This window comes from Odontesthes bonariensis, chromosome 5 (assembly GCF_027942865.1).
Source record: "Odontesthes bonariensis isolate fOdoBon6 chromosome 5, fOdoBon6.hap1, whole genome shotgun sequence".
In the NCBI taxonomy this organism is placed as follows: domain Eukaryota; kingdom Metazoa; phylum Chordata; class Actinopteri; order Atheriniformes; family Atherinopsidae; genus Odontesthes; species Odontesthes bonariensis.
The window spans coordinates 24,017,221-24,028,385 of NC_134510.1; the positions used below are offsets into that span (position 1 = coordinate 24,017,221).

Here is an 11,165-nt window from a genome sequence, read left to right on the forward strand (position 1 = left end):
GTGACATGTGTGAATCTGAACCTGAAGACGTTTGATTTGAGCAGTTCAGTAAGAAATATCAATAGTCTGTTTAAGCTTTTGTGAGTGTCGATTCAGAGCGGATGATATTTGAGATGGAAACTGTCAGATCAGTTGATTATAAGTTAGTAGCATGAGTTGGATAAGAAACATGTCAGACTACATATTGAGACAACAAACAGATGTTTTGTCTGATTCACTCTCAGCATATGTTAGCATAAATTTTTACACCACTTTACTAACTGGGTACACCCACAGGACCAACACAGAGACAAACAACCGCGCACATTTTGACTCCTAATATCAATTTAGAATCACCAATTCACCTAGCTTTTCTATTGTACCTGTAAAGCGCTTTGTGACCCTGGTCTGTGAAAGGCGCTGTACAATAAAGATTACTTACTTACTTACTAGCCCCCAGTCCCCATCACCTGCACGTCACTGACTTTAAAAATGTAAATAGTGATGAACATATGGCAAAATGATCACCTAAAAGGGGTGATCTAAAAACCAATGGGCGACTTTGCCATGGCTGCCCCCATCTTTTATGTTCTACAATGTTAGTTTGGGCCAGTCATATCCTGACATTGTGCAGTCTGATCATAGCAGGCCAAAAGAGGATCATGACTTCAAAAGAAAAGAATAGAATGGTGTTTTTCAAGCAACCACAAATCTTTTTAGACAAAAATGAAGAGATCTGGTGAACGGTACACTATGGTAGATGCTAAACTGTCTTTTTTTTCTCTCTCTCTTCTGTGCCCCCCTCCTTTCTTTTTCTCTCCAGCTGTGGGAGACCTCAATATAACAGCTGTTTTGCCCACTCTGCAAAAGCCCTTAAAGAGCTACATGTGTCTCCTGTGCTATAAACGGAAAACACAAAAATGAAACAAAATTGACTCTAAGCTTCTAAAGAGAAAGATGAAGAGCCCCCACTGGACAGGAAGTAGACAGAAGTCTGTTTGAGTTAGTGTGTATGAGTATTTGAGGCTGTCTTGCCAGGTGGCGTCTCCACGCGACAATGTGGAGAAACCGACTCCATATCCACTCCAGAGCAGCTGGAAGTCAGACTGAGCTGTTCCCGTCTGCTCAAGCCCCACAAACGGGACAGGAAACCCCTCCACTCCGGCCTTCCACACCTCTCTTCAGCTTGGCTCTAGCCCCACTCCCTCACGGAGAAAGCGATCGCATCACCCCACACTGATGGATTTTTTTTGTCGGCTCCTTTTTGACGCACGTGAATCACTGTAGAAAGTCCAACATCGTATGCATGATACAACCCTGTTTATCAACAACCTCCTCCCACTGAAAAGAAGAAAAGAGTGGCGGTCTGACCTGAAACGAAAGCATGTGAGAGGGCAGTGATTTTATACCTTCTGTAGGACTTAAAGCTTTCTCTTCACTAAAGTAACCCTTTTTGTATCACCAGTTATAGCCCCTAGCCCACAACTTGGCCCCAAACTGACCCCAACCTTCCCCTAAGTTTGCTGGTGAGTGTAAATATGTGTAAAATACACAGAGTATGTTTTTTCTTTTTTTTTTTTCTTCTGGAAGACAAGACATAGAGAGATTACTCGACTCTCTGTTTTTCTGCTGAATTGTGTTTGCAGATGTCTGTAGATACATGTAAAGACCCTGCAGTCGTCCTTCTGTCAGGATTTCTATTTTCTTGTCCTTTATTTCCTCCTCTGTGACTTTGACCTCTGTAGCTTTCTCCATCCACAACAAAATGTTTTATTAAAATTTTTTTTGTTTTTTTTCTTTCGAAGCTCCGAGCACTATTTTCATCTGTCTCTGTGAGAAACACGCAGCCGTCCGGTAACTGCGGCACATTAAGAGTGTTCCTGAGATGGTTTCTTGATGAGTATTAATTTAGTAAACTTTCAGTAGTTTTATGTGCCATGTCTGAGTGATGTGAATGGACTGAGATGTGTTTGCTGTAGTATATAGACATGCCACCTGTCACTCATGGTTTTGGAAATTTCCCAATGATAATGAGAAGATGTGTGTGTCCCCTGATTCTACTTTTAGATGTTTGAAACCAGTCATTTTCACAGCCGCAGCAGGTCACTTGAATGTGAGGTGAAGAGGAGGAGAATGTGGTCGATAGCTGAACTTGAACAAGAATCTGGAAATTGTGATTTAAATGTGCATTTTGGATTTAGCTGTGAAGACTGAGATATTTAGCCTTGTAAATGATTACCTATGCTGTACAGTGCTTGCTGTTTGAGCTTGTGAAGACCAACAGCATGACAGTTCTATATCAAATTTAAGTTGTATCTCTGGTAGGCTCTTTGTGAGACAATAATGGGAAACGAGCATGTCACTGAAAGACTTTTCCCCTTATTACTGATTCCCTTTTGTCTCGACTGGTTTGTGTAACACAGACTATTGTACATGGCTTGTCAGCATAATCTGGACAATTCACGGCAGGCGGTTGCAGGGTTTAAAAATGATCAGAGCGTCGTTGAACTGCCACTGAGGAAATTTAAGGCGGCGGTCTTGGTGACAAATCCCGACCTCCAACAGCAAGCTCTTTGTACAGTTATGACTCATTGATCTACCTTGTGTAGAATCTGTTGTCTTAAGGCCTCAAGTTTGTCATTTTATTGTTGTTTCTGTTCCGATGTGGGCACTTTTCCATTTGTAATTCATGTATGCATTAGGACTGTATAGGTAAAACGATCCTTCACAATATTGAACTAATACTGCTACTTGTATCTTTTTTTTTTTTTTTACCTTTGTAATGTCCACTTTTTCTCTGCGTTATGTACAGCAACTATTCAAACAGTAATTAAGTGCATTATTGTAATTATGTGTGTTGAGTTTGAAATGACACGTTTTTTTGGGGTTTTTTTTTAAGAAAAGGTTTGTTCTTTAGCTTGTGTTGATCGGTATGATCTAAGGTTGGAACATGTTTTAAATGAGACCCGTACGGGCTCGCTGTTTGCCTTCAACCAGAGCTTTCACCTGTGCTCTGGTCCAAAGTTTTGCTCCAGTCTTTTTCCTGGGCTACTCCAGGCTGAGCTAAGCAACACCTTAGAGCTCCTGAGTAATTTTTTTAACATAATACTGTGCTCCAGCGTCCTGGTTTCCTGGATGTCGCACCGCACAACAGGCACTGCCCATGAGGGGGATGGGTCTATCCAGGCTGTGGTGATCACTCAGATTGGGCAGCTGTCAATCCTACAAACATGTCTGCTGTGTCTTCCAGCGCACACAGCTGGACTATCCAAACAGGACGACTCTGGCAAACGTCCCCAAAGGTGAGCCGTCTGACTCCGTCTCCAGAAACTTGAATGTATTCTTGTACTACAAGCACACCAACCGCCTGGTCTCAGCCACGTGCTCCCATCCCGGCAGACTCATCGGCCCTCGGCTCCAGGAACCTTATGTACTTCTGTCCCTTTTTTTAAATTCAGTTTTGCTGTGTGCTGTAAAGACTATTGCAAAAATCAACCCACATATTTTTTTTTCCTCTTAATCATTCAGTATTGTAATATATTTAATATAAAATAAAACTTTCATCTACACATCTGTTAATGCTGATGTTTCTATTAACGTCACACTAATCAAACATTGAGGACAAGAACTCTACAACAAATGAACAGGAAAAGGGTTAAATTATTCTATTATACAACATTAAAAAGGAGCAATAGAGCTGGGATACATTGGTTTACATACATTTATTCCACAATTCAGTAACTTCATATTACAGACTGTTTTTGATGTCATAGTAATTGCTGACCTCATGACCACATACAAAATCTCATAAAGTAAGGTTTACAGACTTTGGATTAAGAGAGTGCACAGTCACTGGGTAGTTACTCTATAATGAAGTATCAGAATCTGTACTGGGGCATCTCTAAAATACAAACTAATGAATATAAATACGATTTTAATTTTATTTAGCAGCTGGATGAAATGGAAAAGATGTTCTGTGGCATTTCAAGTGGCTGAAGTACTTGCATCAGTTACTGAGAATTTGATCATCTCTGAACAAGCTGGCCAACCTGTAACATGTTTCAAGTGGGACCGCTGCGAGACGCCACTGAAGCTGGATGCTTTGTGTTGTCACAGGTGTTCCCTCAGAGGAGAGATCTTCACGCCATCACAGTTTCAACTACTTTTGAGCAGGCTGCACACCAATCATCCGTCTTTATGCACTGCAGATCTCACTTAGGTGTCAGATGTTGCCATTATTTCTCACAAATATTCATGTCAGTTGATACCTCAGTGCCCGCAGCTTATTTTGGTGGATGGCACTGGTTTCCATGGCGGCGTCTTCATCAAGAGACAGTCGGATGCAAGTCTTCAGATGGTCAATACCAAACCCGGTGATAGTGGAAACGGGAACCACGTGTCTGAAGGTCATATAGTTGTTTGGTATCATGTCATCAGGCAGCAAGTCAGAAAACTCTGCAGTGCGTAAAGAAGAGCAGCAGAAGCAATGTTGAAAATGAACCAACACAAAAGTCCCGAGTTCCTCTCCTGTTTACATACTAGAGGTGGCAAGTGATTACCATCCTCTGTTTTCTTGTTAGAATGGTTTCGATCTTAAAGGGGAACTCCGGGGCATTTGAAGCGCAATCCCATTGCTAGAGGTTGTCAAATACTGATAGTAGGACACAGACAGGTGCAAATCTGCGCTCCCTGTGTGGAGATCGCGCTGTTCGCTCAGCCTGTCATGCTAGCCAAATACGTGGTAGCTAAGGGGCAAGTGCTAAACCTTCCACGTAAAACAACAACTTGTACACTGCAGAAACGTCACACCACTTTATAAACCATCCGACAATAAAGTCACAAGCCTTACCATCAAAACCATATGCATGGTTCTCACATTACTGGCATGGGGACGTTACAAAACAACTTTATAAACAGCATGTCACTTACCTCTTGTCGGTATGCTCGCGCATGTGAAAGCCCAAAAGAGTCAATGGACGATAATCCCATATACAAAACAATTATCTTCTCTAGAAAAACTGCGTTCAAGTATTTAAAACATTACAACAATATTACTGGGCATGTATTGTTGTAATGTTTTAAATACTTGAACGCAGTTTTTCTAGAGAAGATAATTGTTTTGTATATGGGATTATCGTCCATTGACTCTTTTGGGCTTTCACATGCGCGCGCCTACCGACAAGAGGTAAGTGACATGCTGTTTATAAAGTTGTTTTGTAACGTCCCCATGCCAGTAATGTAAGAACCATGCATATGGTTTTGATGGTAAGGCTTGTAACTTTATTGTCGGATGGTTTATAAAGTGGTGTGACGTTTCTGCAGTGTGCAAGTTGTTTTTTTACGTGGAAGGGTTAGCTCTTGCCCCTTAGCCACCACGTATTAGCCTCGCATGACAGGCTGCGCAAACAGCGCAATCTCCGCACAGGGAGCGCCGATTTGCACCTGTCTGTGTCCTACTGTCAGTATTTGACAACCTCTAGCAATGGGATTGCGCTTAAAATGCCCCGGAGTTCCCCTTTAAATATAGAAGTATGAAAACAGGAAAGCTTTAAATTTAATGTTAATAGAGACCTGTAACTGGACCACACTAACTCAAAGCTCCCTCAATAGACTTTGATTCAATTCTGGCCACAGCTAAAAGACCCCATTCAGTGAGGCGTTCAGATTTGCAGTGGATTTTGACATTATTCTGCCAGGTCAGAGAAACAATAACCAGGCTCCACATCTTTGTTTCCACCCTGTTCAAATCATGCTGCATTTACTGTGCCGCAGAATCATTTTGGCCTTTCTCATCAACGGTGATATAATTTACTTAGTCTAAAAAGAAATGAGTAAATAATGCTTTACTATGTTATTGACTGATATTTTATATCCTCACTAAAATAATCTGCTGTATTTAAACAGTCTAGGCCAATTCAAAACAGAACTCGTGACAAAACTGTGCATTAAAGAGGGAATAGCACCAAGTGGCCATGGTTAAACTGCACGTGAGGAAAGTATGTGTATTTGCGAAGAAAACCGTCAGGTAAGCGTTTCTCTATCAGATTGGTATGTGGGGGTCTGAGCTCGGTTTGTTGTGTGTGCTTGTGTGAGCTTTCAGGCTGTTTACTGCTCACTCTGCCATATAGTAATAATGTGTTTCAAGGGTTACTGAACGATATCAAAAGAGGTTGACCCTGTGGAAGAGAGGGATGGAGTCGAACGAGCAGCTCACTATACACCCGTAAAAGAGGTTGATGCGAATAAAGGGGGAAATTCATGGTGGTAAAAGAAGCTGTTGTACGGTCTTTATGTGGCATTTTAACCCAAGTATGTCCAATATATTGTATTAAGAGCACAGGAAATCGTGTCAACTTTTTTTTTTTTTTTTTTTTTTTAAAAGTGCATAAACTTTCTCCTTTAAAGCAGCCGGCACATAAACTGATCTGACATCAAATTTACAAAAGACACGCTGTGCCATCTTAACCCGTCAGTGCATTTAATGACCTTGCTACCAAGGCTTATAATACAAAACTGTATTTGTAACGAACAGAACTGGCACCTTCTGGCTTTTGCAGCTGCTCCTTCAGCTCAGCTAGTTTGTCCTCAGCGTCGGGCAGGTCCATCTTATTCACCACCAGCAACGCAGGCTTTGACGCCAGCTCCTCTTTATACAACTCCAACTCCTTCAGGAAGGAGGGAGAGAAGAGAGAAGGATGAAAGAAATGGTGGAGGAGGTGAAATAAGAATATAAATATATATATATATATGTGTGTGCTGAGAAGACGGAGTCAAGAATCTGAATGAATGTTTGACATGTTGGTTAGAAATGTGACACTTTCATTAAAATGATTTAACATAAACATTTCAACGCATCTGACTAACCTTAGTGAGAAGTTGCACAGCTTCAAAGGCCGACCTGAACGGTGTTTTTGTGGCCAGCTGGAAACCGCAAACATCCACCTACAGTTAGACCAAACATAACCAAACTGAACTCCATTCTTCAAGTGCTTTTTTTTTTTTTTCAGCTAGTTATACTGGTCCCACTCAGACATACTTAAGTGTCAGCATGTGTACAACATACCACAAATAACAGCTGCTTGGTCCTCTCCACGTGCTTTAGGAACTTGTGGCCCATGCCTTTGTTAAGGTGAGCCCCCTCAATCAACCCAGGGAGGTCAGCGACAGAAATCTACCCAAATAAAACGTTTAAAAAAAAAAAAAAAAAGCATCGATTAACAGAGGGAACCCCAGAAAAAGGGACTCATTAAATTTACAACACAAGAGACACTAAAGGGAATTTCCATACCTGCTTGTAATCTGGATACATCACTTTGCCGATCTCAGGCCTCAAAGTTGTGACTTTAAAATTCATTCATAAGCAAGATTTTAGAAATTAAAAAAAAAAACAAAAAAAAAAACAGAATCACAAATGTGTATTATCACGTTCTTACAAGCATAGCTGGCAATCTGAGGCTTAGCGTTCGACAAGGCTGTCAGGAGAGACGACTTCCCCGCATTTGGAAACCTGGTGGTGATTCGATAAAGAGACGATCAGAAACTCAACGCAGCTTCGATAGTTACTGAGCAAACATGAAGGTCGACGTGTTTTCTGCTTTCACCCCAAAAGTCCCAGGTCAGCGATGAGTTTGAGGTCCAGCCTGATGTGCTTAGCCTGGCCTTTCTTGGGCTGGAACTCAGAATAGAGAGACCCTCCAGATCCTCCCTTTGCCACCATCACGCGGTCGCCCTCAACATTCAAATCACCTTGTAAAAGAATGGTTGAGAAAACATGTGTTACAGCAGCACCAGACGATTCGTTGTCATTTCATGTTATCAAAGATTTTTGACATACCAACTATTCTGCTATCATCAGTGGTGACAGTGATACCGACAGGAGCCAAGACCTCTATGTCCTTTCCTTTTTGTCCCTTTAGAGCTTGCACACTGTTGATGCAAAAAAAAAAAAAAAATTCAAGCATCTCTGACCAGTCAGTACACAAGAAATGAAATTTCAAGCCATGGTTGTAATAACAGATACCAACCTGCTGTTGCCTCCTGATCCACCTATGAAACGCTTCTGTGGGTATTTGTCCTTGATCCTCTTCAAAGTCATGCTCTTTGTCGCCACCATCCAAACATCCCCTCCATTACCTCCTTGCCCTCCGAGCCGGGGCAGACCCATGCCGCCGCTGCCTCCTCGGACGTACAGGCGTAGGTTGTCCACAAAGTTTCCATACTGCAGAAAGCCCAAAGGGACACATCTGACTGGTGTGATATTAACTCATGTAATCAAAGCAGTGTTGGGTAGAACACCCCAGACTCTTCCTAATGTTGGAATTATCTACCGACACAGCTGCTGGCATCAAGTAAAAAGAGTATACCAACAAAAGACAGACAATTACCTTTAAATCGTGTGTGTTTGTGTAGAAAAGTTAATGCTTCTACTTGAATGTGTATTTTGTTGATCTTTTGTAGGTTATATGTTACTACTGTTAAATTGGTATTTCTTTGTATTGATTTGCTTGATATTAATTTGGAGCTCAACATTGAAAATTTTCAGTGGACTTACTTTGGAGTACTTTGCGGTCCAGTTGATATTTGCGATTTACACTTTTGTCCAACAGTTCTTGGACATTGCAAAGCCAAAACTATTTATTGTTTAATCAACAAAACACTACAAATAAATTAGGTAACATGTACCTATATATATTTAAAAAAAGTTTTTGCCAAAGACAAAATTGAGAAGGACATAATATTACTTATGTATTTCTCTTTAGGAATCATACAAGAAAGTTTGAGTTATTTTAACTTCAACATTTCCATTTGAAAAAAATTACTGATTTCACATGGACAAAAAAAGGTTCCTCAAAAGTACCTAAAGCTGTAAAACATCAGGATTAATTTGTTCCTTTGTAGTTTCCTATAGATAAGCTCGAAGAGCTTGCTTGCATAGCAGTAGCGTTGTTTTGACAGTGGTAGCATCTTAACCTACCGATAGCTAGCTTTCAAGCTAATGTCAAATGGTTTAAAGCCATTCTGTTCAGTTATTTCTCTCCAAAATTAAAGTCTGCTGGGCTACTTACCTTCCGGAAGCAAATCCTACTGATGTTAACCATTTTAAGTGGCGTTTACGGCCACTTTATTGTTTGTCACCAAAGCTAGCTGCTAGCGAACATGTGTTTGTATAAGGGACAGAAGTGGTGGGTTCTCCCCGCTGATTGGGTGATGAGGCTGAGAGGCGGGACTTAACGTAAATAAACGACTGCCATTGGTTGCTATGAGTTGTTGCTATACTCTTTCCGGAAACACGACTGCAGATTGACTTTACCTTTTCAACGCTGAAAAATATAGCTACCACACAGGCTTTGATAGTAACTGACAGATCCTAAATATGATTGCACTTTAGTTTTACCTGCTTTCACCCTTTTATTGCCACACTATTACCTGGTGCTGCAGCTCTGAAAAAGATTACGTAATTTATGTTGCTGAACCCTTATTGTAGGAGCCATGTTTTATTTATGAACATTTTCATTGCCAAGCCACAAGGCGGCAGTTTCTCTTTGGTTCACTGACCTTTACCGGATGTTGGCGGGGGGTCAGGTAGGTTTAAATCAGCGTGCTCAGTGTGGCACAGGTGATGCTGATGAGTGGGAAGCAAACAGTTTTCGACTGTGCTTAAGCGATATCTGTCTATTGTATGGACAAATTATAAGTATTGTGGCTTCATAAAGAAATTAAAAGAGAATTATTATTTCAAGCCAAAAGGAAGGTTTCGTTGGATTATTGCCCGAAGTACACGTCAAAACTAAACAATCAGGGATCAGGTAGTAGAGGTAAACGGTCTGGGGTCCAAGCCTCTACCTCTTAATTGTGGTGTTCCCCAAGGGAGCATCTTAGGACCGTTGTTGTTTTTATTGTATGTCAATGACATGAAAGCAGCCTGTGGTTGTGATCTGTTTTTATATGCTGATGATTCAGCCCTGATTGTTTCCCATCATGAAAAAGCTGAGATTGAGAGGATTCTCAGTCTAGAACTCCAAAAAGTCAGAGTTTGGCTTGCCGAAAATAAGCTCTCTTTGCATTTAGGAAAAACTGAATCAATTATGTTTGGATCAAATGTCAAACTAAGAAACTCACCATTGTTAAATGTGAAAGTGGGTGATGCAGTAATTACAGCTAAAGAATCAGTAACATATTTAGGATGTTTTCTTGATAACAAATTAAGTGGAGAGGCCATGGCTACAAAGGTCATTTCTAAACTAAACCAGAGAACTAAATTCTTGGCTAGAATCTCTCCTTTAATTGACAGGAAAGCTCTGGAGATTCTGGCAGGGGCTTTGGTTCAAGGTTACTTTGATTATGCGTGCACCTCCTGGTTTACCAATTTGCCTAAATCACTCAAAAAAAAGTTACAGACATCTCAAAATAAACTAGTAAGACTGATCCTTAACTTGGACCCTCATACCCACCTTTTACCTTCCCATTTTGAAAGCCTCAACTGGCTAAATGTGGAGGATAGAGTAAGATACATAAAATTGACCATGGTACACAGAATTCTAAATAATCTGGGTCCAAAATATTTTAGATTATTTTTCTAAAGTGCAGGAGGTGCATAGGCACTCCACAAGGAGGAGCACTACTGATTGTGTGCTATATAGATTTAAAAACTTAATGGGGAAATGGTCTTTCTTATATTCAGGAGCAGTGTTATGGAATGGGTTGCCTGCTAATATCAAATGTATTGCATCAACAAGCTGTTTTAAGACAGGAGTTAAAATATGGCTTGGTAGTAGAGCACTATAGGGCTTTGTGTGTGTGTGTGTGTGTGTGTGTGTGTGTGTGTGTGTGTGTGTGTGTGTGTGTGTGTGTGTGTGTGTGTGTTTGAGTGTGCGTGAGAGAGTGTGTATTTGTTTGTTTATTTTTGGTGTCCCTGTCCATTGTGATACATGTATGTTTGGCTTGCGCACATATTCATATACACTGATGGTAACTAGCTCATACATGCTGTACATTCACAAGGACCACAATGGAAACAAGCTCCCCAAGCTTTTTTGTGTTATCCTTTTGACATGTTGTACAAGGTTTTCAAGACATATTTATTTGTATACCTTTTTAATGCTTTGTACAATGTCAATAAACAAAATCAATCAATCAATCCAGTAGCGACAAAGGAGGGATTGGTCGCTACACTTATTGTATTTGTT

At 40.7% G+C, this 11,165-nt stretch overlaps 2 protein-coding genes across 3 annotated transcripts in view; one reads left to right on the forward strand and one right to left on the reverse strand.

Annotated features, from left to right (window-relative positions):
• adam22 (ADAM metallopeptidase domain 22) overlaps positions 1-3,548 on the forward strand; it is a 64,022-nt gene extending 60,474 nt beyond the window's left edge. For both annotated transcript variants that reach the window (XM_075465491.1, XM_075465492.1), the window contains exon 31: positions 803-3,548. In XM_075465491.1, coding sequence (XP_075321606.1) covers positions 803-823 — 21 coding nt within the window. In that variant the 3' untranslated portion in view covers positions 824-3,548. The remainder of the gene's footprint in view (positions 1-802) is intronic.
• A 138-nt stretch (positions 3,549-3,686) lies between these two features.
• Positions 3,687-9,191, reverse strand: gtpbp10 (GTP-binding protein 10 (putative)). Its single transcript, XM_075465493.1, has 10 exons — positions 9,045-9,191; positions 8,004-8,197; positions 7,814-7,905; positions 7,581-7,725; positions 7,413-7,486; positions 7,268-7,320; positions 7,043-7,150; positions 6,844-6,921; positions 6,521-6,644; positions 3,687-4,434 (listed from the first exon to the last, which is right to left on the reverse strand). Exons 1-10 carry the CDS (start codon positions 9,075-9,077, stop codon positions 4,232-4,234), a joined length of 1,104 nt encoding a protein of 367 aa, XP_075321608.1. The 5' UTR covers positions 9,078-9,191; the 3' UTR covers positions 3,687-4,231.
• Between the last annotated feature and the right edge of the window lie 1,974 nt (positions 9,192-11,165).